The sequence below is a fragment of the Trachemys scripta genome, chromosome 9 (genome assembly GCF_013100865.1).
Source record: "Trachemys scripta elegans isolate TJP31775 chromosome 9, CAS_Tse_1.0, whole genome shotgun sequence".
NCBI classification, from domain to species: domain Eukaryota; kingdom Metazoa; phylum Chordata; order Testudines; family Emydidae; genus Trachemys; species Trachemys scripta.
The window spans coordinates 49,046,574-49,074,158 of NC_048306.1; the positions used below are offsets into that span (position 1 = coordinate 49,046,574).

General features: G+C 47.0%; 1 protein-coding gene across 1 annotated transcript; it reads right to left on the minus strand.

Moving 5' to 3' along the window:
• Positions 1 to 3,320: 3,320 nt before the first annotated feature.
• On the minus strand, positions 3,321 to 26,597 carry SMCO1 (single-pass membrane protein with coiled-coil domains 1). Its single transcript, XM_034782723.1, has 4 exons — positions 26,129 to 26,597; positions 7,534 to 7,683; positions 3,661 to 4,138; positions 3,321 to 3,404 (listed from the first exon to the last, which is right to left on the minus strand). Exons 1-3 carry the CDS (start codon positions 26,182 to 26,184, stop codon positions 3,715 to 3,717), a joined length of 630 nt encoding a protein of 209 aa, XP_034638614.1. The 5' UTR covers positions 26,185 to 26,597; the 3' UTR covers positions 3,321 to 3,404; positions 3,661 to 3,714.
• Positions 26,598 to 27,585: the final 988 nt, after the last annotated feature.

The following is a 27,585-nucleotide window of genomic DNA, read 5'->3' on the forward strand; positions in this document are numbered from 1 at the left end:
CTGGTTGAAAGATTATAAGTATAGTCATCACTGGTATCCCAACCCCCCTTGTAGTACAAGTACTACAAGTCCTCTACCGGCCCCTGCAACCCTAACTTAGGGTTACCATATTTCCACAAGCGAAAAAGAGGACACTGGGGGAGGGAGGAGCCCTGCTCCTGCCCCACCCCCATCCACTCCCTCCCCCCCCCTGATTGACCCCCTCAGAACCTCCAACCCCCCCTGCTCCTTGTCCCCCTGACTGCCCCCTCCTGGGACCCCTGCCACTAACTGCCCCCTTGGACTCTACCCCCTATCTAAGCCGCCCTGCTTCTTGTCCTGTGACTGCCCCCTCCTGAGAACCCCCACCCCATATTCACACCCCTGACAGACCCCCGGGGACTCCCATGCCCTATCCAACTGCTCCCCGCCCCCTGACAGGACCCCCAGAATTCCTGACCCATCCAACCCCCTCTGCTACCTGCCTGCCTCGACCCCTCTCCACGCCCCTGCTCCCCTGACAGCCCCCCCACCCCCCCAAATCCCAACCCATCCAACCCTCCCTCCCTGTCCCCTGACCAGGGCCGGCTTTAAAGAGCCCAGGAATCGGGCTGCATTCTGGCTGGGGTTGCGGGGCTTGGGGCTGGGCCAGAGGTGCTCGGCCGGCGCGCTTGGCTAGAACCAGGGCCGGCGCTGCTGGGGCCCGAGGAGCTGGGGCTGGCACTGCTGGGGCCCAAGTCGGGCCGGAGCTGGGGCCAGCGCTGCTGGGAGTCAGGCCGGAGCCGGGGCCGGCACTGCTGGGAGTCGGGCCAAGGGCCGGGGCCGGGCCAGCGCTGTTGGGGGTCGGGACGGGGGTGCTGGGACGGGGGTGCTCAGCCGGAACCAGGGTCGCCGCGCCGGGGCCGGAGCCACTGGGGCCGCTGGGCGCTGCTCGGCCTGGGCCGGAGAGAGCCACTTGTCCAGGGCCATTTCAAATGACACAAAAGTATTCAACATTTTTAAGTCCAAAGCTGACTGTAAGTAGTTACATGGGGAAACTAACAAAACTGAGTGACTGGGCAACAGGGTGGCAGGCGAGCTTCAACAATGACAAGTGCAAATAATCTCAATCTCTCTCTATCTCTCTTTATATAAAAATGATGGCTTCTAAATTAGCTGTTACCACTCCAGAAAGATATCTTGGAGTTACTGTGGATAGTTCTCTGAAAACTTCAGCTGTGTGCAGCAGTGGTCAATAGGGCTTACAGAACGTTAGGCACTATTAGGAAAGGAATAGAAAAGAAGACACAATATCATAGCACCAATATTTAAATCCATTGTGCACCTACACCTTGAATATTGTATCCAGTTCTTGTCTCCACATCTCAAAAGGGATATAGTGGAACTGGAAAAGGTTTGGAGAAGGGCAACAAAGATGATCAAAGCTATAGAATGGCTTCCATATCAGTAGAGCCTAAAATGATTAGGGCTGTTAAGATTAGAAAAGAGATGATTAAGGGGACATGTGACAGAACTCTATAAAATAATGAACAGAGTGGAAAAAGTGAATAGAGACATGTTACCGTTTTCCACACTACAAAAACCAGGGGTTAGGCAATGAAATTAATAGGCAGCAGGTTTAATACAAACATAAGGAAGTACTTTTTTACACAACACACAGTCAGCCCGAAGAACTCATTGCCATGGGATGTTGTGATGGCTAAAAGTATAACTGCGTTCAAAAAAGAACTAGATAAGCTCATGAAGGATATGTCCAGCAACTAGCAATGGCTATTAGCCAAGAGGGTCAGGGATATAACTCCAAACTCAGTGTGACCCTAAACCTCTGAATGCCAGAAGGTGAAGACATGGGTGCATCTCTCCAAAATTGCCAGTCAGAGTCAGGATACTGTGCTATATGGACCATTGGTCTGATCCAGTATGGCAGTTCTTATGAAATCAACAAGATGACATTCAGTAAAGACAAGTGTAAAGTACTACCCTAAGGAAGGAAAAATCAAATGCACAACTACAAAATGGAATAACTGGCCAGGGTTAGTGCTGCTGAAGAGGATCTGAGGGTTATAGTGGATCATAAATTGAATACGAGTCAGAAGTGTGAAGAAGTTGCAAAAAGGGCTAATATCAGTCTGGTGTCTATTAACAGGATTATCATATATGAAACACAGGAGGTAATTGTCCTATTCTAGTCAGCACTGGTGAAGCCTCAGCTGGAGTAGTGTATCCAATTCTGAGTGTCACTTCATAAAAGATAGGGATAAACTGGCTCAAGTCCAGAGGTGAGCAACAGAAATAAGTTTAGAAAACCTGACCTATGAGGAAAGGTTAAAAGAACTGCACAAGTGTAGTCTTGAAAAAAGACTGCGGGGGACCTGGTAAATCTTTAAATACATTAAGTGCTGTTGTAAAGAGGATGGTGATCAATTGTTCTGCATCTCCGCTGAAGGTAGGACAAGAACTAATAGGCTTAATCTGCAGCAAGGGAGATTTTAAATTAGATATTAGGAAAAACTTTCTAGAGTAGTTCAATTCTGGAATAGGCTTTTAAGGGAGATTGTGGAATCCCCATCATTGGATGTTAAATACAGGTTGGACAGACATCTGTCAGGGATGGTCTAAAGCAGTGGTCTCCAAACTTTTTTGATCGCGCGCCCCTGTCCGTAAAAAATTTTTGAGCACGCACCACCTACCGCGCTGAAGCAAAAAAAAAAAAAAGCCACTCGGACTCCCACCCGAACTGCCGAAGCAAAAAAAAAAAAAGAAGCCACTTCCTGACGAAGCAAAAAACAAAACAAACCGCTCCTCCTGCCACGCACCCCCAAGGATCCTCTTGCACACCCCCTGGGGTGCGTGCACCCCACTTTGGAGACCACTGGTCTAAAGTATGCTTAGTCCTGCCTCAGGATGGTGGACTGGTCTTGATGACATCATAATATCCCTTCCAGTCCTATATTCCTAGGATTCTGTGAAAATACTGATTTTCCACAGAGCAGTACACACATTAAATGATAAACCAAGGAGTTTTATTATAAGAAATTAGTTTAAGTTTCATACTACAGTTTACAGCTTTCATAGACATGCAATGAGAATACAAAGTACAGCAAAGCAGATTTTATGCTGGAAAATGTTGGCATTGTAACTCTTTAGCATTATGCAAGTTTCAAAATATTTTAGCTAAGAAACAGAAGAATCTGTGTGTCCCTCCCAGCAGCCTCTGGCTACACATTTGCATGTACGCGTGTACATGATGGTGATGAAAATCTTATATGACTGCTGTATTAATTCTGGGAATCTGCCTGGCTTTTCAGACTCATGATACATTTTAGTGTGTCATGGTTGAGAGCATTTGTACATATGGATCTGTGTGTTGATATACACATGCACAGGTATGTAATTGCGTCTTTATATAGGAACCTGTTTAGGTTTCAGAGTAACAGCCGTGTTAGTCTGTATCCGCAAAAAGAAGAACAGGAGTACTTGTGGCACCTTAGAGACTAACAAATTTATTAGAGCATAAGCTTTCGTGGACTACAGCCCACTTCTTCGGATGCATATAGAATGGTTCCATTCTATATGCATCTGAAGAAGTGGGCTGTAGTCCACGAAAGCTTATGCTCTAATAAATTTGTTAGTCTCTAAGGTGCCACAAGTACTCCTGTTCTTCTTTTTGCTGTTTAGGTTGTAAGCTTGTTTGTCCTAAGTGGGTAAGGGAGTTTAAGAAATCTGCCACATAAGTTATTTTTGGACAAGGGTTATTATCTTTTTTGGATCCCTCTGTGCTCTGCCATTCTCTACCACCTGGACAGCACACAGCAGGCTCTCTCGAAGGATCTGGTTCTTCACCACCTTGGTTATCATCGTGCTGATATCACTGGTGTACTTTCGCCTCTGGTTAGCTGGGTAATACTGTGCTTCAGAGCAATGTATGATGAAAAAGGTGCATAGAGCTAAGATATCTCCTTCTTGCAGCCCCAGCATCTCCAGCACTGCTTCCCACACCAGTCTAATTCTCTGGTTCTTGCCTTTGCGCCTCATGACAGAGGCTAATGTGGGGAGGCTTCCCGCCAGATCTGGCAGCTTCACTCTGACACAGGAATGCAAGCAGCAAAGCATTTCACTGACATAGCTGTAGAAAAGATTTATCTCCACTGAAGTGAACCTGCCACAGAGATGGAGACAGAAACCATTTCTCAGACAAAAATACTTCCCGTATACTTCAGTTCATACCCATTTAGGTAATAAGTGGAGAATTCTGGTGGTCTGTAACCCCAGCAATCCCTGGTAATGCAGCCATCACATCACAGTAAGCCTTCTACTTAAAAAGCAAACAGAGTGTCTGAAGGGGTGTTGTCAGGTTTCTTATAGTGTAGGTGAACTTGAATTTGAATGAAAAAGTGGGTAGAATTTCCATTTCCCTGAAGTCATTGTTAAGGTCAATTTCAGGGATCATTAGTTCATTTTTCCCAATGTACTTTTTATAGCCTTTTACAGTTTGACTAAGAATCCTATTGCATCTAAAACTCCTGACCTGCGTTTAATTATTCAGCTGAGTCTAAGAATTAGTTGAATGGAGGCAGCCTTTTGAAACTAACTGATTGCTGCTGCAGCTGAGCTCTGACCAGATCAGTTACCACAATAAATGTGTATACCTTAGATGATTAGTGTACCTTTTCTAGTGTATACCTTAGACAATTTCCCTCAAGGCTTCCTGGAGGAAAAAGAATAAAAAAAGAAAGAAAAGATCGTTTTGCACTTGTGTAGTAACACTTATCTGAATAAGTGCTTTCACAGAATCATAGGAATGGAAGGGACCTCAAGAGGTCATCTAGTCCAGTCCCCTGCACTCATGGCAGGACTAAGTATTATCTAGACCATCCCTGATAGGTATTTGTCTAACCTGATCTGAAAAATCTCCAATGATGGAGATTCCACAACCTCCCTAGGCAATTTATTCCAGCGCTTAGCCACCCTGAGAGACAGGAGATTTTTCCTAATATCCAATCTAAACCTCCCTTGATGCAATTTAAGCCCATTGCTTCTTAATCTCTGAGGATAGGACAAGAAGAACAATTTTTCTCCCTCCTCCTTGTAACAACCTTTTATGTACTTGAAAACTGATATCATGTCCCCTCTCAGTCTTCTCTTTTCCAGACTAAACAAACCCAATTTTTTCAATCTTCCCTCATAGGTCATGTTTTCTTGACCTTTAATCATTTTTATTGCTCTTCTCTGGACTTCCTCCAATTTGTCCACATCTTTCCTGAAATGTGGCACCCAGAACTGGACACAATACTCCAGCTGAGGCCTAATCAGCATGGAGTAGAGCGGAAGAATTACATCTTGTGTCTTGCTCCTGCTAATACATCCCAGAATGATGTTCGCTTTTTTTGCAACAGTGTTACACTGTTGACTCATTTGTTTACATATGTTTAGGGCCCTACCAATTTCACGGCAGTGAAAAACATGTCTCAGACTGTGAAATAATATAAAATGAAATCCATGAAATCCGATCTCCCGTGCTGCTGGAAGCACCCCAGCCAGGGGCTCCTAGCTGCTAGTCCCATCTGGCTGGGGAGGGACAGGATTTCCTCTTCCCCTGCATGGCCCCTCCTGCTCCTGTTGGTGCTCAAGGCACCCATTTTTCCAGTGCCTCCCGAAATTTGTTGGGGCCCCTCACAGAGCCTGTGCATTAACCCGCCACTGGCCAGGTCTAGCAGCCCCCGGCTAGGGTGCTCCCAGTAGCATGGGGTGATCGTACCCACCTCCACCTCTGGGATCCTCCTCCAGGTGCAGGAAGTCCTGGGGCTGCTGCCCAGCCATGGAGCTTCCTACAGACTGGGGAGGTACCCGGAGGTGGGTCTGATCTCCCCCTAGAGGGGCCATGCAGGGAAGAAGAAGTCCTCTTCCACCCCAGCTGGCCAGGACTAGCAGCTAGAAGCGCCTGGCTGAGGTGCTCCTAGCAGCATGGGGAGATCAGACTCATCTCCACTCACCGGGAGCCTCCTCTGACTACAGGAAGCTCCGCAGCTGCTGCCTTCAGAGCCCAGCTGTGCAGGCAATGCAGAAGTGAAAGTGGTAATCCCGCCACCTCCCAACAACAGCTTTGCGGACCCCACAACCCCACTTTGGGTCAGGATCTGCACCACATTACCACACTGTGAAATTTCAGATGTAATCTGAAATTGTGAAGTTGACCAATTTTAAAATTCTGTCTGCAAAACTGACCAAAATGGGCCGTGAATTTGGTAGGGTCCTACATATGTTCTATTAAACTTAATACCACAACACCTAGAAGAAAAGAAAAAACAGTATTTGGGGGACTATTCTGGTTTTGTTTGGGTTTTTAGTTGATGTACAGCTCCTAGAGTAGTACATAGTTTTATTTCGGTTTCTGCAGTATCAGAATCATACACCCATTTTACTGATGGATAAACTGAGGCACAGAGAGGTTAAATTACTTGGCAAGGTTACACAGCAAACCAATGGCTGTCCGATGTTCTCACTCAGCTCCAGTTCCTGTTCTAACCAAAGGCACCAACTAAGGGAGAGAAGCTTAAGGAACACTCCCTCCTAAAGGGACTAGAAAGTTCTGAAAAGGATGTAGAAGCTAATATTTTTTGTTTTACCTGATTTTTCTCCACCAGATCTATCCTGTTTCATCTAAAATCATTAGGTTCAAGTATGTGTTTTATGAAGTGCTATTTATTTTTGTTGCAGTTATTGATATTAATGTGATAGGCCTCCAACTAAGCAATTTGCATTCATTTTTGAATGCGATTAATTTATTTAGGCCAAGATTTTCAAAAGTGGGGGGGGGCCCAAATGTGAGCTCTGAAATCCATATTTAGACCCCAGTTCTGCAGAGGCTTAAGCATGTGTGTATTTTTACTCGAAAGTAGTCCCATTGAGTTCAGTGAGACTACTTATGTGCCCATAGTTACACAGCTGTAAGAGGCACCTAAGTAGCCTGTTTTTCAAAGCACTGTGCTCTTGCAGCTGTCGTTGCTTTCCATGGGAACTGTGAGTAGCTCGGGATCTTTAAAAAAAGCCTGTTATTTAGATGTCTAAATATGGTTATGGGAGCCTAACTTCAGGCACCAAAATGTGAAAGATTTGGCCTTATTTGCTAGCAAAACAAAACCAGGGCATTAATAAGATTCTGATTTTTACTGCTTATAGTGGGACACAGTTATCTGAAAGATTTTGAAAGAGCATACGGTGTCTCTGGTATTCTTAGAAATGGTGTGGGTTTTTTTTAAGATATAATAATATTTAGTGCATATTTAAAATTTCTTTAGAAGTTTTTGCACTTGGAATGGAATTTGGCTTGCATTTGCTGAGATCAACAAACTGTATTCTCTTGTGGTAAAAGGCAATTCAAAGCCTACATCATTCCTGGATGTAGAAAGAAAGTTGTATTCTTTTCACTCAGTGTAGCCTAAACCCATTCATCTTCACCTGCACATATAGATTGTTACACAGGTTTCTCAATTCTCTAGTCTCCCAGCTGATACATGGAGGGGAAACAGCTGTTTTTTTTCTTCCGTGGCTCACCTGCCCTCCAGCAAGGATATCCACAACTCATCCTCGCCCATCTGCTTCTCCAGGGTTTTATCCTGAAACTGCAGTTTCTGTGTCAGTTTCTCCATGGCAGAGTTCAGCTCTTTGAACTGAGTCTCCACTGTCTGCAGCCTGTTTTCCACCCTGTGGAATATAAGAACCAGAGTCATTATTAGAATCAGCATATCTGAACTTCTGCACTGAAAGAGGGCTCCACTTCTGCTGCATTATAGCTAACTTCAGATCCAGTTTAAGATTCCTCCATTTTACTTGGAAGTCATTATGACTCCTTTTGAAGGTGTTTGCCAGTTGAGCTTCAGTTGCTTGATGTAGTCTGTGTACCTTTAGAAGTAGTCATCACATAGTCTTCTTCAAAGACAGTCAAGGTTATCTGAATTAGTTTATCAGACACCCTCATTCTTATCATAAGAGATTAAATGTCTACTAATAGTGACCTATCAAGCTCAGTCTAATCTCATTGAGAGTTTCATTTTAGGACCCAAATTGATCCTACATAACACTTAAATCAACCCTGTATAAAATCTACCACAAAAATATTATAATAGCTAATACTTACATAATACTATACTTAAAACCAGCCTTTTTCTTGCCTCCCTCAGTACCATGGCTGGTGACTTCCTAGTCCCTACTAACTCTTCCTACATAGGTGCTAGAACTAGGAGTGCTACTACACCCCCTGGCTTAAAATGGTTTCCATCATATACATGATTTATAGGGTGGTTCTATGCCTCTCAGCACTCCTGTCTCCCTATTGCAATGTTTTCCTTTTATAGGAACTTTTTCTCCCAGCTTTTCTAGAGACGGCTCTTTAAATATGGCAGAACCAAGTAGCTGCAGCACAAAAAAGACTATTTTGTAATTGGTAGCTGTATTGGTCTCTCTTCCAGCTAGTAAGTACTTATGATTTTCCTTCTGATTTCTAAGAAAGTAGTATATTTTCATATTTCCTATGAATAATATAACTAAATGAGGTATCGTGATTTTGAAGTTTCTCCATGTGACCTCTATCAGAAAGTTTATTTTATTAGGGTTACCATATTGCAGTCCTGGAAAAAGAGGACACTCCAAGGGACCCCGCCCCCACCCCAACTCCACCTCTTCCCCGCCCCAACTCCGCCCCTTCCCCAAAGTCCCCGCCCCAACTCCTTTCCCTCCCCTGAATGCTCCGCCCCCCTGCTCCTTCCCCTCCCCTGCTTCCCGTGAATCAAATGTTCGCGGGAAGCCTGAAACAGGCAGGCAGGCAGCAGGTAAGCTGGGGCAGCGGGGGGGAGTGCAAGAAGGTGCGGCCCAGTCCGGCACCCCCGGCCAAGTGGCTCCCTCCGGCGGCCAGCCAAGAGGCTCTGGCCCCAGCAGCTCCGGCCCGGCTCGGCTCGGGCCCTGGGGCGCCGGCCCTGGTTCCGGCCGAGCGGCTCCGACCCGACCCCGGCCGAGCACCCCCGGCTCTAGCAACTCCAGCTTGGCTCGGCCCCGGGGCACCGGCCCCGGTCCTGGCCAAGCGATGCCGGCCGGCGGCCGAGCACCTTCAGCCCCAGTCCCAGCGGCTCTGGCCCAGCTCGGCTCGGGCCCCGGTTCCGGCTGAGCGGTGCTGGCCGGTGGCGGCATCCAAGCTCGCAGCCACCTCCTCCCAGGCTCCGGCTGCTGCTGCACTGGGGAGAGCAGCAGGAGCCGGGAAAGTTGGAGCCCAGGGAGGAGGCGGTTCCCTTACCATGCCTCCCTATTTTCCCAGACATGTCCCGCTTTTTGGAAATTCCTCCTGGGCGGGGATTTGAGGACCAAAAAGCCGGACATGTCTGGGAAAATCCGGACGTATGGTAACCCTAATTTTATGAGGTGCTATTCTGTTGAATTTATGTCAAAACATGAGGAGGCAGGGAGCATGCTTTATACTCATTCACTGCTGTTCTGTAGATGTAAAGGAGTGGAATATGCTGGTCACTGTCCATTTTGATAGTGTTCCTCAGGAATAATTTAGGGTAATTTAGCTTAACTAAGATCCCAATTAAATTGTTCCCCTGAGGTGCAACTTTTGGGTAATTCTAGAATCTTGAAGCTGTTGAAACACTTTAGAAACTGAAAGGTTTTTTTGCCTAGGTTTCATACAGATAACAAGGGATCCCTGAATTGGCCAAGTATTGACTATAACAGCGTTTAAAAGAGAACTGGATAAATTCATGGTGGTTAAGTCCATTAATGGCTATTAGCCAGGATGGGTAAGAAATGGTGTCCCTAGACTCTGTTTGTCAGAGGGTGGAGACGAATGGCAGGAGAGAGATCACTTGATCATTACCTGTTAGATTCACTCCCTCTGGGACACCTGGCATTGGTCACTGTCGGTAGACAGGATACTGGGCTAGATGGACCTTTGGTCTGACCCAGTACGGCCGTTCTTATGTTCATCAGAAGATCAGTTAGCCTTGATTTTTTTTTTTTAACGGAATGAACTTCAGGCTATCTTGAAAAACTGTCTCTGGCAACTAACAGCTATTGAATTGCAAGACTCTGTTTCAAGCAGAGTGGTCCCTGGGTATTCTTACTACTGTTTTATTTGTTTCGTGATAGTGCTGAGGAGCCCAAGTCAGGGACCAGGACCCTATTATGCGAGGCACTATAAACACAGAATGAAAAGCCTGGCCCTGCTCCAAAGAGTTTGAGATCTGTTGCATTTGGTGAGCTTCCTAGACTAAAAGTATAATTTTTTGCCTTACAAATATTACATTTCCTGGTCTATCTTTTCATCTTTGTCTGATGTTTTTGAAATGCCAAAATATCCAGTAGTTTTCAGGTCATTGGATAATCTCTGTCTCTTTTCACTTTAGATCGTAGGAACAGTGGATACTCAAACCTATTAAGAGCTGATTTCCACCCCCTTTTTTGCTGTAATATATAATGAGAATTTTTTTGGTGACTAACTTCAAATAACATTTTGCGTTAACCATGCTTACATCTCATTTTACCCCCTTGGGAATATTCATAAAAGTGTAAACACTTTCATATAAATGTTTGCCAAAAGGGAATTTTAGGCCAGTAACAGAGATTTGTTTAATCACAAAGGAAATTTGTTTAATTAGAAAATGAAATTTATGTTGGGCAGAAATAGAATTAGCTTACCAAGGTCAGTGTAACTCATTTCAGTACCGCGGATCTTTGGCCTGGTCTACACTACGAGTTTAGGTCGAATTTAGCAGCGTTAAATCGAATTAAGCCTGGACACGTCCACACAACGAAGCCCTTTTTTCAACTTAAAGGGCCCTTTAAACCGATTTCTTTACTTCACCTCCGACGAGGGGATTAGCGCTGAAATCGGCCTTTCCGGGTCGGATTTAGGGTAGTGTGGACGGAATTCGATAGTATTGGCCTCCGGGAGCTATCCCAGAGTGCTTCATTGTGACCGCTCTGGACAGCACTCTCAACTCAGATGCACTGGCCAGGTAGACAGGAAAAGGCCTGTGAAATTTTGAATTTCATTTCCTGTTTGCCCAGTGTGGAGAGCACAGGTGACCATGCGGAGCTCATCAGCACAGATAACCATGATGGAGTCCCAGGATCGCAAAAGAGCTCCAGCATGGACTGAACGGGAGGTACGGGATCTGCTCGTCATATGGGGAGACGAATCAGTGCTAGCTGAACTCTGTTGCAATAACCGAAATGCCAAAACATTAGAAAAAGTCTCAAAGGGCATGAAGGACAGAGGCCATAACAGCAGTGCTGCATGGAAATAAAGGAGCTAAGGCAAGCCTACCACAAAACCAGAGAGGCAAACAGAAGGTCCGGGGCAGAGCCGCAGACATGCCACTTCTATGCTGAGCTGCATGCCATGCTAGGGGGTGCAGCCACCACTACCCCAACCCTGTGCTTTGATTCCATCAATGGAGAATCACGCAACACGGAAGCGGTTTTGGGGTACAAGGAAGATGATGATGAAAACAATGAAGATAGCTCCCAGCAAGGAAGCAGAGAAACTGCTTTCCCCAACAGCCAGGATATGTTTATCACTCTGGACCTGGAACCTGTAACCCCCGAACCCACCCAAGGCGTGCTCCCAGACCCTGAGGGCACACAAGGCACCTCTGGTGAGTGTACCTTTGTAAATATTATACATGGTTTAAAAGCAAGCGTGTTTAATGATTAATTTGCCCTGGCATTCGCGGCCAGTACAGCTAATGGAAAAGTATATGGGGATGGAGCGGAAATCCTCCAGGGACATCTCCAGAAAGCTCTCCTTCGTGTACTCCCAAAGCCTTTGCAAAAGGTTTCTGGGGAGGGCTGCCTTATTCCGTCCGCCATGGTAGGACACTTTACCACTCCAGGCCAGTAGCACGTAGTCTGGAATCATTGCATAACAAAGTATGGCAGCGTATGGTCCCAGTGTTTCCTGGCATGCAGACAACATCTATTCCTTATCTCTCTTTGTTATCCTCAGGAGAGTGATATCATTCACGGTCACCTGGTTGAAATGGGGTGATTTTATTAAGGGGACATTCAGAGGTGCCTGTTCCTGCTCAACTGAACAGAAATATTCCCCGCTGTTAGCCACGCAGTGGAGGGGAGGGGTGAAATGATCATCCCAGAGAATTGGGTGTGAGGGGGAAGGGGGGTTAGTTGGGTTTTTGCTGCATGTTAACCCGGAAACCGCAGCCCCTCCTTTTATATTGCTAACCCATTTTAAATGGCCAACCCAACGGCCGCTTGGTATGGGAAATGAGGGCGCTGCTGTTTGAAACCATTCCCACATGTTATGAAGGTTAAAAAAGCCAAAAGACTGTGGCTTACCATGGCTGCCTGCAAGCCGAATTCTGTTGCCTGGCACTGCGTGAGTGATCTCTCACACCAAACCGGGAGGCCCTCAATATAAGAGGAAAAATGTGACCTTGTAATGGAAGCACATGTGCTGTGTAATGTGAATAGCAAAATTTAACGTGAAAGAGTGTACCCATTGTTCTCTAAAATGTGTCTTTTTAACCCCCTCTCCCTTTTCCTTCACCAGCTGCAAATGTTTCTCCTTTGCAGAGGCTAGTGAAGATTAGAAGGAGAAAAAGGCGGACTTGGGATGATATGTTCACAGAGCTCCAGATGTCCTCCCATACTGACAGAGCACAGCAGAATGCGTGGAGGCAGACAATGTCAGAGTGCAGAAAAGCACAATATGAACGAGAGGAGAGGTGGCGAGCTGAAGAGAGCAAGTGGCGGGCTGAAGAGGATAGGTGGTGTCAGATTGCTGACAGAAGGCAAGAGTCGATGCTCCGGCTGCTGGAGCATCAAACTGATATGCCCCAGCGTATGGTTGAGCTGCAGGAAAGGCAGCAGGAGCAGAGACCGCCGCTACAGCCCCTGTGTAACCACCAGCCCTCCTCCCCAAATTCCATAGCCTCCTCAGCCAGACGCCCAAGAACGCCGTGGGGGGGCCTCCGGCCACGCAGCCACTCCACCCTAGAGGATTGCCCAAGCAACAGAAGGCTGGACTTCAATAAGTGTTAAAGTTTTAAAGTGCAGTGTGTCCTTGTCCTTCCCTCTTCCCCCACCCCACCCGGTGCTTCCCTCCTTCTCCACCCCTCGTGGGCTACCTTGGCAGTTATCCCCCTAGTTGTGTGATGAATTAATAAAGAATGCATGAATGTGAAGTAACAATGACTTTATTGCCTCTGCAAGTGGTGATCGAAGTGGGGAGGGGAGGGTGGTTAGCTTACAGGGAAGTAGAGTGAACAGGGAGAGGGAGTTCATCAAGGAGAAACAAACAGAAGTTTCACACCGTAGCCTGGCCAGTCACAAAACTGGTTTTCAAAGCTTCTCTGATCTGCACCATGCCCTGCTGTACTCTTCTAACTGCCCTGGTGTCTGGCTGAGCGTAATCAGTGGCCAGGCGATTTGCCTCAGCCTCCCACCCCACCATAAATGTCTTCACCTTACTCTCACAGATATTGTGGAGCGCATAGCAAGCAGTAATAACAATGGGAATATTGGTTTCGCTGTGGTCTATCCCAGTCAGTAAACTGCGCCAGCGCGCTTTTAAACATCCAAATGCACATTCCACCACCATTCCGCACTTGCTCAGCCTGTAGCTGAACAGGCCCTGACTACTGTCCAGGCTGCCTGTGTACGGCTTCATGAGCCATGGCATTAAGGGGTAGGCTGGGTCCCCAAGGATCACGATAGGCATTTCAACATCCCCAACAGTTATTTTCTGGTCCGGGAAGAAAGTCCCTTCCTCCAGCTTTCGAAACAGACCAGAGTGCCTGAAGACGCGAGCATCATGTACCTTTCCCGGCCATCCCACATTGATGTTGGTGAAACGTCCCTTGTGATCCACCAGGGCTTGCAGCAGCATTGAAAAGTACCCCTTGCGGTTTATGTACTCGGTGGCTTGGTGCTCCGGTGACAAGATAGGGATATGGGTTCTGTCTATTGCCGCACCACAGTTTGGGAATCCCATTGCAGCAAAGCCATCCACTATGGCCTGCACATCACTACCAGAGTCACTACCCTTGATATCACCAGGTCTTTGATTGCCCTGGCAACTTGGATCACAGCAGCCCCCACAGTAGATTTGCCCACTCCAAATTGATTCCCGACTGACCGGTAGCTGTCTGGTGTTGCAAGCTTCCACAGAGCTATCGCCACTCGCTTCTCAACTGTGAGGGCTGCTCTCATCCTGATATTCTGGCGCTTCAGGGCAGGGGAAAACAAGTCACAAAGTTCCATGAAAGTGCCCTTACACATGCTAAAGTTTTGCAGCCACTGGGAATCGTCCCACATCTGCAACATGATGCGGTTCCACCAGTCTGTGCTTGTTTCCCGGGCCCAGAATCGGCGTTCCACGGCATGAACCTGCCTCGGTAACGCCATGATTTGCACATTGCTGGGGCCTGTACCTTCTGTGAGGTCTATGTCCATGTCAATTTCCTCATCACTCTCATTGCCGCGCTACAATCGCCTCATCGGCTGGGTCCTGGTTTTGCTTTGGCATGTCCTGGCTCTGCATATACTCCAGGACAATGCGCGTGGTGTTCATAGTGCTCATAATTGCCGTGGTGATGTGAGCAGGCTCCATGATCCCAGTGCTATGGCGTCTGGGCTGAAAAAAGGCACAAAACTATTGTCTGACGGAGGGAGGGAGGGAGGGAGGGAGGGGCGACTGACGACATGGCTTACAGGGAATTAAAATCAACAAAGGTGGCTGTGCATCAGGGAGAAGCACAAACAACTGTCACACAGAATGGCCCCCCCCAAAGATTGAATTCAAAACCCTGGGTTTAGCAGGCCGTTGATTTCACGGAAGGAGGGGGAAGCAAATGAATACAGAACAAATCTGGTCCATTTATTGTTTTGATCCACTCCATCTACCTTTTACATCTTAGGCTGGCAGCAGAGGGTGCAGCATGACTGATAGCCATCAGCATCTTCTGGGTGCTTGGCAGAAGAAGTTGCATTACGATTGCTAGCCATCATCATCAAGATGGTGCAATAGGACTGCCAGCAGGACTGAGTCTCCAGGAGACAAAACATGTCTGCCCAGGCACCTCTGATCGAACTCACTGAGGAGTATGACGACGATGGCTACCAATCGTAATGCACCATCTGCTGCCAAAAGGCAAGGAGCTGCTGCTGTATAGCAATGCAGTCCCACATCTGCCGGCACCCAGATGACATATGGTGACGGTGAGCTGAGCTGAGTGGGCTCCATGCTTGCCATGGTATGTCGTCTGCACAGGTAACCCAGGAAAAAAGGCGCGAAATGATTGTCTGCCATTGCTCTCACGGAGGGAGGGGGGCCTGACGACATGTACCCAGAATCCCCCGTGACACTGTTTTTGCCTCATCAGGCATTGGGATCTCAACCCAGAATTCCAATGGGTGGCGGAGACTGCGGGAACTGTGGGATAGCTACCCACAGTGCAATGCTCCGGAAGTTGACGCTAGCCTCGGTACTGTGGACGCAGTCCGCCGACTTAATGCACTTAGAGCATTTTGTGTGGGGACACACACAATCGACTGTATAAAAACGATTTCGAAAAAAGCGGCTTCTATAAATTCGACCTAATTTCGTAGTGTAGTCATACCCTAAGTCTCCTTCTAGTGGCTCGTTATCACACTTATTTCTTAATGTAATAGTCAGTACATCAGCTCCAGTAGTACAGACTCATGCTATTAGCAGTGAAGGTTCAAGAGTTCAAACCCTACTATTTATATGAAAGTATCAGTTAGAGAACAGGAACAATACTATGATTTAGTGACTAATCACACAGCTCACAGATAGATACTCAAAGGAATAGCTGTCAGCAAACACTTTGTGTCTCGGTGGGAGTCACTGGTTCAATGCTCTGGAACTACTGCATATGAAGCCAGTCAGGACTCTGGGGGAGCATGCCTCCTCTCTCGGAGCATAATGTCTCCAGGACAAGAAGCTTACACAGCTTAGATCTTCCTAGGTCTGACCTTGGAGCATTCAGCATCCCCTTCCACACTGTGCGCTTCCCACAGCGAGTCTGCCCAGACGGGGCTCCTGGGGAAGCCAGAGGGCCCCGCATCCCAACTCCGCAGTCAGATGTTACTCTCAGCCAGCCGGTAAAACAGAAGGTTTATTAGTCGACAGGAACACAGCGTAGGACAAAACTTGTTAGAACAGAAATCAGAGATTTTTAGCTAAGTGCATCTTGGGGGGAAGGGAACCCAGAGCTAGGGCTCTGGTCCTCCCTCTGAATCCCAAGCCAGCCAAGACTGACTCGTTTCCAGCTGTCTGGCCTCTGCCCTGCCCGTTGCTCCTCCTCCGGCCTTTGTCTCGCTTCCCGGGCCAAGAGTCACCTGGTCGCATCCCCCTTCTGGGTCTCAGGTTACGAAGGGGCGGCTATAGCATCGGTGCAAGCAGCTGGAGCAGCCTCCGCAAGTCACACCCCCTTATTCCCACCACCTAGACATTGGTGCAATACACAGGGAAACTGAGGTACACACACAGGGCTGGCGCAATCCATTAGGCGACCTAGGCGGTTGCCTAGGGCACTACAATTTGGGGGGCGGCAACTGCGGTGGTATTTCGGCGGCAGGACCTTCCGCTGCCTCTGTGGTGGCTGGCATTTCGGGGCGGGACCTTCCGCCACCTAGGGCGACAGAAAAGCTGGCAGCACTCCTGTACACACAGCATTCATGCAAAACAGTAAGACTCACATAGGCTCATATACAACATAACAAAGGAAAATCCCCACTTCATCACACTTTGTCAACTATCTACAGCCTGAAACTTATTTAGGTAACATTTGTTGGAAAAGATGAGCAAACATATTTGTAAGAGTCAGTTTTTGGACAAGTCAGAGATAAAAGGCTGAGTGAATTATTCATTACAGATTGTAATGGCTCATTGACCGAGCTAGGTGAATGAAGATTCATGGTTTCTGTTTTCACAAGCTTTCTTCTACATAAATGGTGAAAATGGCCAATAGATTTAATTATTGATGAAAATGGGTCACCACTGATGCAATAATTTTTCTCTGTTGCTTTTAATATTTAATAATGTTGCTTTAATATTCCCTGGCTTTTCCAGCCATTTTTGTTCTTGGGAGAAACTGCTCTCCGCCTTTAAGCTACTTGCAGATGTTTTAAACCACTTTCAAGCCAAAACTGAAACATTCACAAGTGTCCCCTCTGAAAATGCCAATTCACACTGCAGTGACCACTTGAAATTATGAAGTGGTTTTACAATATTATGATACATGGAAATGACCCTTCATTAATAGGAGCAAACCCCAGGAAAATTTTGCATCTTGAGCCTTTGGGAAATAGATTAGCTCTCACATTGCCCCAATATTCACTTTGCCAATGAAAATGTATTCCCCTCTCGTCAAAGGATGACGGTAGGTTATCTGACTTTTTAAATAGCTCACATTTCTTTGGGTTCCATTTCAAAAATAAGAATTATTACACTTACACAAACTGATGCAATTACAAATTTAGGCAAACATCAGGTTGGCATCCACATATAGCAAACAGGAGAGAAGTCCATTAGTGGCTATTATCCAGAATGGGTAAGGAATGGTGTCCCTAGATTCTGTTTGTCAGAGGGTGGAGATGGATGGCAGGAGAGAGATCACTTGATCATTACCTGTTAGGTTCACTCCCTCTGGGACACCTGGCATTGGTCACTGTCGGTAGACAGGATACTGGGCTGGGTGGACCTTTGGTCTGACCCAGTATGGCCATTATTCTGTTCTTAATGTAGGGCAGGATGGTCCTGTGTTTAAGACACAGGGCTGGCAGTCAGGAAAACTTGATTTTTGTTACCAGCTGTGCCGCTTTTTGGGCAAATAAATTAACTTTGTGCCTGTTTTTAATGTAAAATGGGAGTAGTTATATTTCCTAATCTCACTGGGGTCTTATGATAATTTATTAATAATTGTGAATCACTCCGATCATAGAGTAATGAGTTTCTTTACTTTTTAAAAGTGGTAACCAATGAGGTTACTACTAAATTAATACCACCTGTGACACACCCAGACCAGTGGGGTACAGGAGTCTGGTAGAAGGCAAATATACTGGTCACTGGATGAGTAGTTTTCTGTTCCCTGAGTGACCAGAGCAGGGGCTGAACTACAGTAATCAGGAACCTGCTAGAACCAGTTAAAGCAGGCAAGCTAATTAGGACACCTGGAGCCAATTAAGAAGAAGCTACTAGAATCAATTAAGGCAGGCTAATCAGGGCACTTGGGTTTTAAAAGGAGCTCACTTCAGTTTGTGGTGTGAGTGTGAGGAGCTGGGAGTAAGAGGAGCTGAGTGAGAGGGTGTGCTGCTGGAGGACTGAGGAGCACAAGCATTATCAGACACCAGGAGGAAGGTCCTGTGGTGAGAATAAGGAAGGTGTTTGGAGGAGGCCATGGGGAAGTAGCCCAGGGAGTTGTAGCTCTCATGCAGCAGTTACAGGAGGCACTATAGACAGCTGCAGTCCACAGGGCCCTGGCCTGGAACCCAGAGTAGAGGGCGGGCCTGGGTTCCCCCCAAACCTCCCAATTGACCTGGACTGTAGGTTCTTTCAGAGGGGAAGGTCTCTGGGCTGTTCCCCAACCCACATGGTGAATCTCTGAGGCAAGAAAATCCGCCAATAAGCGCAGGACCCACCAAGATAGAGGAGGAACTTTGTCACACTGGTGTCAGGGGTGGGATCTTGGGGTGCACAGCACGGTGGAAGAAGGAGAGTGATTTTAAAAAAAACAAAACAGCAACAAAAATGGAGAGGGTTTATTTTTTTTCACCACAATAGGGGCACTGATACAAGCTACGGCGGCCCAGCAGGAGGCTACCCGTATCCAGGCAGCTGCCCAACAGGAGGCAGTGAGGCTGCAGCAAGAGACTAATCGCGTGTTGATGGACCAGGCTGCTCAAGACCGAGCTATGTTGCGGGAACTGGTAAACCAGGTAAAGTCCCTTACAGAGCTGAATCGCGGCCAGGATGGGACACGGCTCATACGGGCCAGCCATTGGCTGCAGAAAATGACGCGGGAGGATGATGTAGAGGCATACCTTCTGGCCTTTGAGAGGACAGCCCTACGGGAGGCCTGGCCTTGAGATCAGTGGTCTGGCATCCTTGCCCCATTCCTGTGTGGGGAGGCCCAGAAGGCCTACCATGATCTGCCTGAAGAGGGTGCGGCAGACTATCCCCAGTTGAAAGCAGAGATCCTGGCCAGATCTGGGGTAACGACAGCAGTGTGGGCCCAGCAGTATCACGGTTGGAGGTACCAGGAAGACAAAACCCCGCGGTCCCAATTGTATGACCTCATCCATCTAGCACGAAAGTGGTTGCAAACAGAGTCCCGGAGTCTGGAAGAGATATTAGCGGTTCTGGTCATCGACCGATGCATGAGGGGACTACCACCTTCGTGTCTGGGTAAGCCAGAACGAACCCTCCACCTATGACGAGGTTGTGGCCCTGGTAGAGAGGCGAAGGACAGCGAGGGAGCTGACCTGACCAGTTAAGGAAGAGGCACCCCGGGTTAAACTAGCAGCACCAAGCCCTAAAGTTTGGGTGACTGGGCCACCGGGAGGGCCCAGGTGGAAAAAGAGAGAGGCTGAAGGCCCATCAGAGGCCACAAAGAGTCGGAGCAGTGAGGGAGAAGAGGATCATGATGTTAGACTGCCCAAACCGAGAGCCCGGGAACGCGTAGGGCTCCATACAGATGTTATGCCTGTGGGGAGTGGGGACCGATAGCTGCATAGTGTCCCAATGCTGAGGAGCCTATGCAGTGTAACCTGGGGAACTGGGCAGATCCATGCTCCCTAATCCACCTTGTCGGGGGGGTCTCACTAACCCCACATATGTATACCAGACCAGTGAAACTAAATGGGGGTAGAGACCAGGGCACTGGTTGATTCAGGGAGTGCTATCACGCTTATCTCAGGGAAGCTTGTGAAGCGTAGTCAGCTGCTACAGGCTAAACATACGGGGATAACATGTGTCCATGGGACAGTTAGTTACTACCCCACCATCCTAGTAAAAATCGAGATCCAAGGGAACACTACTGAGGTAGCAGCAGGTGTAGTCCCTAAACTCCCATACCTGGTGCTCATAGGGAGGGACTTTCCAGGGTTTGGAAACTTACTCCCAGTAGGGGGATTGGAGAAAGATGGGGATGCTTAAAATTAGTGAGGCATCCACAGCAGACTGTCAACCCCCAATCTTCTCTGAAATATCCCCAGATTTGTTCTCCACTCCCAGACAGGGTAGAAAGACAAAAAGGGAAAGAAGGGCAGCTAAGGCCTTGGGAACCCGAATACTGATCCAAAGCCAGAGGGTCGCTCTTGTAGGTAGGCGGACCCGCGCAGCTGAAGAGGAGGCCACGCAGGAGGGAGAAGCACCTGAATCTGACCCCCACCCTAATGCTTCTGAACCAGTAGAGGCAACAGAGACTGGGCCCCTAGATCTTGGGCAGATTAGCCCCGGGAGAGGAAATTTTGGACGGGACCAGGCAGAAGACCCAAGGTATGACAACATTAGGAAGGAGGTGACTGAAATAGATGGGGTCCCCGAGGAAAGGAAAACCCAGGGACCAGGACCCTACTTCGTAATGAAGAAGGATCTCTTGTACCGGGTTGCACCAGTACAGGGGCAGAAGGTACAGCAGATCCTAGTACCTCAAAAACACCAGAATGCTGTATTAAGTCTTGCTCATAGTCATCTTTTTGGGGGGCATTTGGGGGTAGAGAAGACCCTGGCATGAGTCCTACAATGGTTCTTCTGGCCCGGAGTACATGAAGAAGTGCGGAGGTACTGTGCCTCCTGCCCGGAGTGTCAACTGCACAGTCCCTGTCCCCACTTGAGGGCACCTTTACTACCCCTTCCCATCAAAGAGGTCCCCTTCGAGCGAATAGCCATGGACCTAGTGGGACCCCTGGAGAAGACGGCTTGGGGCCACCAATATATACTTGTTTTGGACTATGCTACTCGCTACCCAGAAGCCGTCCCCCTGCGGAACACGACCTCTAAAACTATAGCCAAAGATCTGGTGGGGATCTTTGCCCGAATGGGGCTACCGAAGGAGATATTAACCGACCAAGAAACCCCATTTATGTCGAAGCTAATGAAGGACCTCTGTACGCTGCTCCATATACATACCTTGAGAACTTTGGTCTACCATCCGCAGACTGATGGGTTGGTAGAAAGGTTTAACCGAACCCTCAAGGCTATGATAAGGAAGGTGGTAAGTTGGGACGGGAAGGATTGGGACACCCTACTACCCTACCTTATGTTCGCTATCCGGGAGGTACCTCAGGCCTCAACTGGGTTTTCCCCCTTCGAGTTATTATACGGGCGTCATCCCCGTGGCATACTAGACATCGCCAAAGAGATCTGGGAAGAGGACCCCAATGAGGGGAGAAATATAATAGAGCATGTAATGCAGATGCGAGACCGGATAGCCCGGGTTACTCCTATTGTACGGGAACATTTGGAGAAGGCACAGGAGGCCCAGCGAACCCATTACAATCGCCAGGCAAAAGTGTGACAGTTCCAACCAGGGGATTGGGTTATGGTGTTGGTACCCACAGCAGAAAGCAAGCTTCTGGCCCAATGGCAGGGGCCCTGTGAGGTGGTTGAACCCGTGGGGGAAGTAACCTACAAGGTGTGGCAGCCAGGACGCAGAAAACAAGAACAAATTTATCACGTTAACCTTCTGAAACCCTGGCATGCACAAGAGGCATGCACAATGGTCCAAAAAGACCTAACCCAGGAAAACAAGCCTTCCAAACAGGTGAGAGTGTCTCCCGATTTAACACCAGACCAGAAGAATGAGGTGTCTGAGATGATCTTCCGGAACCAAGATGTGTTCTCGACAAAACCGGGTCGAACAACCGAGACCTATCACCACATCGTCACGAACCCTGGGGCCAGAGTAACAATGAGGCCCTATCGGGTGCCAGCGGCAAAAAGGGAGGAAATAAAAGCAGAAGTAAAAAAAAATGCTGGAGTTGGGGATCATCGAAGAATCCCACCGTCAGTGGTCCAGCCCAATCGTGCTGGTGCCCAAACCTGATGGCACCACAAGATTTTGCAATGACTTCTGGTGACTAAACGAAGTATCCCAGTTCGACGTGTACCCCATACCTCGCATAGATGAGCTAATGGACCATCTGGGTAATGCCCAGTACTTGACTACCCTAGACTCGACAAAGGGGTACTGGCAGATTCCCCTTGCAGAAGACGCAAAGGAAAAGACTGCGTTCTCTACACCAGAGGATCTTTTTCAATATACTGTCCTCCCTTTTGGACTACATGGGGCCCCAGCTACCTTCCAGCGCCTCATGGACAAGCTATTATGCCCGCATAACAGTTATGCTACTGCCTACTTGGACAATGTGGTCATTCATACCCCAGACTGGGAAACCCACCTGGAGAAGGTGGAGGCAGTCCTTGATACCTTCAGGTGATCTGGCCTTACAGCAAACCCTGCCAAGTGCGCTGTAGGGTTTACAGAAGCCAAATATCTTGGCTACATTGTGGGAAAAGGTTTGGTAAAACCCCAAGTGAACAAGTTAGAGGCCATCCAAAATTGCCCCAACCAAGTCGCAAGAAACAAGTCCGGGCGTTCCTAGGTGTGGTGGGGTATTACCAACGATTTATCCCCCACTTTGCCACAAGGGCAAGCCCCCTGACAGACCTAGTGAAAGCCCGTGGACCTGATCTGGTGAGATGGTCTGACGCAGCAGAGGAAGCATTCACAGACCTATGGACTGCCCTCTGCAGTAACCCCGTACTGATAGCCCCTGATTTCACGAAGGAGTTTATCCTGCAGACGGATGCATCGGAAGTAGGGTTGGGGGCCGTTCTATCACAGATGGTCGGGGAGGAGGAACACTCAATTCTATACCTCAGTCGGAAACTCCTTCCAAGGGAACGAAAATATGCAGTGGTGGAGAAAGAATGCCTTGCTGTAAAATGGGCCATGGAAACATTGCGCTACTACCTGCTTGGGCGCAGATTTGTCCTCGTGACCGACCATGCCCCTCTTCAATGGATGCAGCGGAACAAGGAGAAGAACACAAGGGTGACCAGATGGTTCTTATCCCTCCAACCTTTCCAGTTCCATGTGCAACACAGAGTAGGGAGCCATCATGGTAACGCCGATGGCTTGTCACGTGTGCACTGTCTGGTGTCCCAAGCTGCCCAACCCCTTGGCGTTGAGCAGGGGGAAGGGATATGTGACACACCCAGACCAGTGGGGTACAGGAGTCTGGTAGAGGACAAATATACTGGTCACTGGATGAGTAGTTTTCTGTTCCCTGAGTGACCAGAGCAGGGGCTGCACTAGAGTAATCAGGAACTTGCTAGAACCAGTTAAGGCAGGCAGGCTAATTAGGACACCTGGAGCCAATTAAGAAGAAGCTGCTAGAATCAATTAAGACAGGCTAATCAGGGCACCTGGCTTTTAAAAAGGAGCTCACTTCAGTTTGTGGTGGGAGTGTGAGGCGCAAGAGGTGCAAGGAGCTGAGAGTGAGAGGGTGTGCTGCTGGAGGACTGAGCACAAGCATTATCAGACACCAGGAGGAAGGTCCTGTGGTGAGAATAAGAAAGGTGTTTGGAGGAGGCCATGGAAAAGTAGCCCAGGTTGTAGCTGTCATGCAGCTGTTACAGGAGGAACTATGGACAGCTGCAGTCCACAGGGCCCTGGGCTGGAATCTGGAGTAGAGGGTGGGCCTGGGTTCCCCCCAAACCTCCCAGTTGACCTGGACTGTGGGTTCTTCCAGAGGGGAAGGTCTCTGGGCTGTTCCCTAACCCACATGGTGAATCTCTGAGGCAAGAAAATCCGCCAATAAGCGAAGGACCTACCAAGATAGAGGAGGAACTTTGTCACGCACCTCATGTCAATCTTGTTCTGTACAAGCACAAAACAAATCCTGATCCTTTACAAGAAAGCGTTTAAAATCTTCCTGCTGCTCTTCCTGTAAATATACAGCACTGCACTCATAACACATCCAGTAAAATCAGAGCTCACATTCTTATGAAGGTTATTGAACGCTATATGGAAAAAAGAGGCTTTTTAAAAATAAGTTATTTAATGCTCATGGCTTTTCTTTCCCTGAGTTTAGATCCTTTCCAGAACATCAGACACCTTCATTTTTATTACTTTTAGAGCTAAGCTATAAATGTTCATATTCCAGGTCATCACTGTCGCAAACTCGTGTATAACACTATGTCCCACACACCACCTCTTTATCCTATTTTCATGATACCAACCATACACTTATATCTTTCCTTTGCTTGCTCCTCACTTAAGACCTCAATTCTCCACAGGCTTCTAATCACCTGTCACTTTTACTGTAATGGGTAATGTTATTCACAGAACCATGGAACATCAGAATTCCCATACCAATCAGACCTATAGTCCAGTGTCTTGTCTCCAGTAGTGATTGGTACCATGTTTCAGAAGAAGGGCAAAATCCCCCATAATGAACAGTGGCAGAATACCCCACTCTAAAGAAAAGTTTCTTACCAACCCCATTATCTGGTGGCTGGTTTATGCCCTGAAGCATGAGGGTTCATAGCTCCATATAAATGTAAATGAAGTAAATAATTCCTAACCTTGTAAAGATTTATTCACACAACTCACAGCAGCTCCTTACACTTCCTACTGAAAAGTTACTTGCTCTTCTCTTTCCACATCATTCTCTGGTGTCTCTCTCAGCATGCATATTTCTCTGTATAGAATATGTATGTTAAGACACACTGTCCTCAGTCTTGTTCTTAGATATACAGGTGAATGCTGCCTTTTTGCTAATTTGTTACAGCTGATTTAATAGTACAGTCAGTGATCTTGTGTAGCAGGAAGATTGAAGCACTTGTTACAGCACTAGTTAAATCAGAGAAACTGGAGATCTCATGCTGAATTACCCAATTTTGCCAATAGTGGCCACTGTGTTCTGTTCCTTTTGTTACCTCTTCCTCCCATCCCAACTCCACCTACATGTGTGTGTTCACACACTTGTGTCCTGACACGTAGACAGTCTTTTCTCCAGAGATCTGACAATCTTCTTTGTTAATTGTCTCTATAGTGTCTAGCACAGTGGGGCATTGATCTTTGGGGTTCCTTTCCTGGGCATTTCCATAGTATAAATAATGTGCATACAAATATGCAGATGTTGGGATATTAGAAATGTTAATTGAAATACTGCATCCCAGCTGCAATAATATATTTGTTTTACAACAGCCACTTTTACTACAATAATATTTATTTAAGCAGACACCAGCTTTACACATACTCAAGCCTCCCTTGTTAGATAACATTTGCACAATAATGTCAGACCTGGGATTCCCGTATATATACTTTGTAGTAAAAAGGGACTATACTTTACCCATCTCCAGTAACTATAGGAGCATTTTCAAATCTTTTGCTTTCCTTCCCCTTTAATTTTAATATGAACTGTTAACTATTTAAATTAGAAAAATAGTCTGCAAATTAAAGAAAGTGGTAATATGTTACCAGGCAATTGATGAGAGACACAATATGAAATAGAGTTTCCTCTGTGAGCTGCCTTCCTTCCTTTCTTGTCTTTTGAATCCACTGGGTTCTAAGCTCTTTGCTTCTAACCCATCCTGGGCCTGGGCTCACCTAAAAACACTTGTTCAGAACTGGACCTTATCAGAACATTAGCATATGGTTGAATATGGAAACATTAGAATTTCCTGCTGGCCCATAATCAAATTGCAACTTTTTAAAAAAGAGATCATTTATGATTGGGGATCAAGTGGTTGCATTCATGCTGATGGCAAAACACTCATGCACTCAGGGCCACAGGGCTAAATGCCTGCGAACTATACAAAGGCTTGTTCACAAAACAGGTGGTTGGTTGTTTTCAGAGATAAAGGAGAAACAAGGAGACTCCTTGTGATCTGAGACCCATCAGCCTCCAAGTTCATGTTTATACCCCCTCTATTTCCCATAAAGAATTAAGAAACAAGTACAGGCTCATCTAATATACAGACCTGTCACTCTGGTAGTTAGTTTCTTCCCTTGCCCAATCTTGCTATAGCCCCTTCCCAGCACAATGGAGCCTTGACTTGTTCCTCCTTGTAGTACTAACACATACAATCCTTTGTGACCTGTTTAATGTCTCATTCAGGGAGTGCAGAGATATGGCCTCTTTAGTCATCCTCATGGGGAACAAGAAGAGAAGAAATGCAATTTTAATAGGCTTGGATCTTCTCTCGTGGGCAGTCAGCAACAGCACGGACAGGAGATCTGACTTCTGCTAAAGGTCACTTTGCACTGAGGGCTTTTTATAGCCAGTACATCCAAATATAGTTCAGAAACACACAAACATATGTCCACAAACATGTTACTTAATGAATTATGAATTTGGTGCAGCTCCTCAAACATGAACACCCCACTTATCTTTCTTTGTATATGAATTACTCTTATTTAAAGGTGATCTGAAAAGGGGCTTGTGCCCTGTTCAGCTTCTTCCTGATGTATTATTATTTGTATTACTGTAGCATTTATGGACGAGAACTCCATTGTGCTACCTGGTGTACAAACAGAAAAAAAATACCTGGCTTTTATATAGAGACAAGGTGGGTGAGGTAATGTCTTTTATTGGACCAGCTTCTGTTGGCGAAGAGACAAGCTTGTCTTTTGCCAATAGAAGTTGATCCAATAAAAGATATTACCTCGCCCACCTTGTCTCTCTAATATCCTGGGACCAACATAGCTACAACAACACTGCAAATTGCTTTTATATAGTGCTTTTCCTATATAGCTCTGTAAGTGCTTTACAAAGGTAGTGTGATCAGCATCAATTACACATGGGGGAACTGAGGCACAGAACAATGTCCCCAAGGTCACCTAGCAGGCCAGTAGCAGTGCCAGGAATAGCACTCAGGTTCCTGGGGTCACAGTCCAGTGCTGATTCCACTAGATCCCACTGCCCCAAAGAGCTTACAAGCTATGTATCAGACAAGAGACAACAATGGATAGACAGATGGGGAAATACGAGACAGTATAGGTCAGCATAATAGGCGGAGTCTCAGCATATCAGCGGTCTAACTGCTATCACGTTTTCTATAGGCTCCATGACAAAAGGGAGTCTGACACAGATTTGGAGGAGGAGGAGAGCTTTGTGGATGTTTACAGTGAGCTTCTCCCAAGTGTGAGGCATATCATAGGAGAAAACACAAAGGAGCTTTTTAGAAAATGAGACAGGTGGACAACAGGCTGGCATCATTGGCCAGCTGGGGGTGGGGATATAAAGAAGGCCTGAAATGTATTTACAAAACAGTGTGGCTTTATATCAAAAATGCACATACTATCTAGCTTGGAAAACTGATGACTGGATATCTAGTGAAATTTGACATCACAAGAATCAAAGGTTTGTTATTGCCAATCAACTTGTTAGCTAACATGTTTGTCCATGCTACTCTGGACACTACAAACATTTATGTGCTAGCAGACTAGCATCACTATATCTGAAAAAAAGAGAGAGAAATGTGATTTTTTTAAAATAATTTTTGATTAATCTCTGGCTCTCCTTTTCGTCCTCAAACTGGAGGCTGGGCCCTAC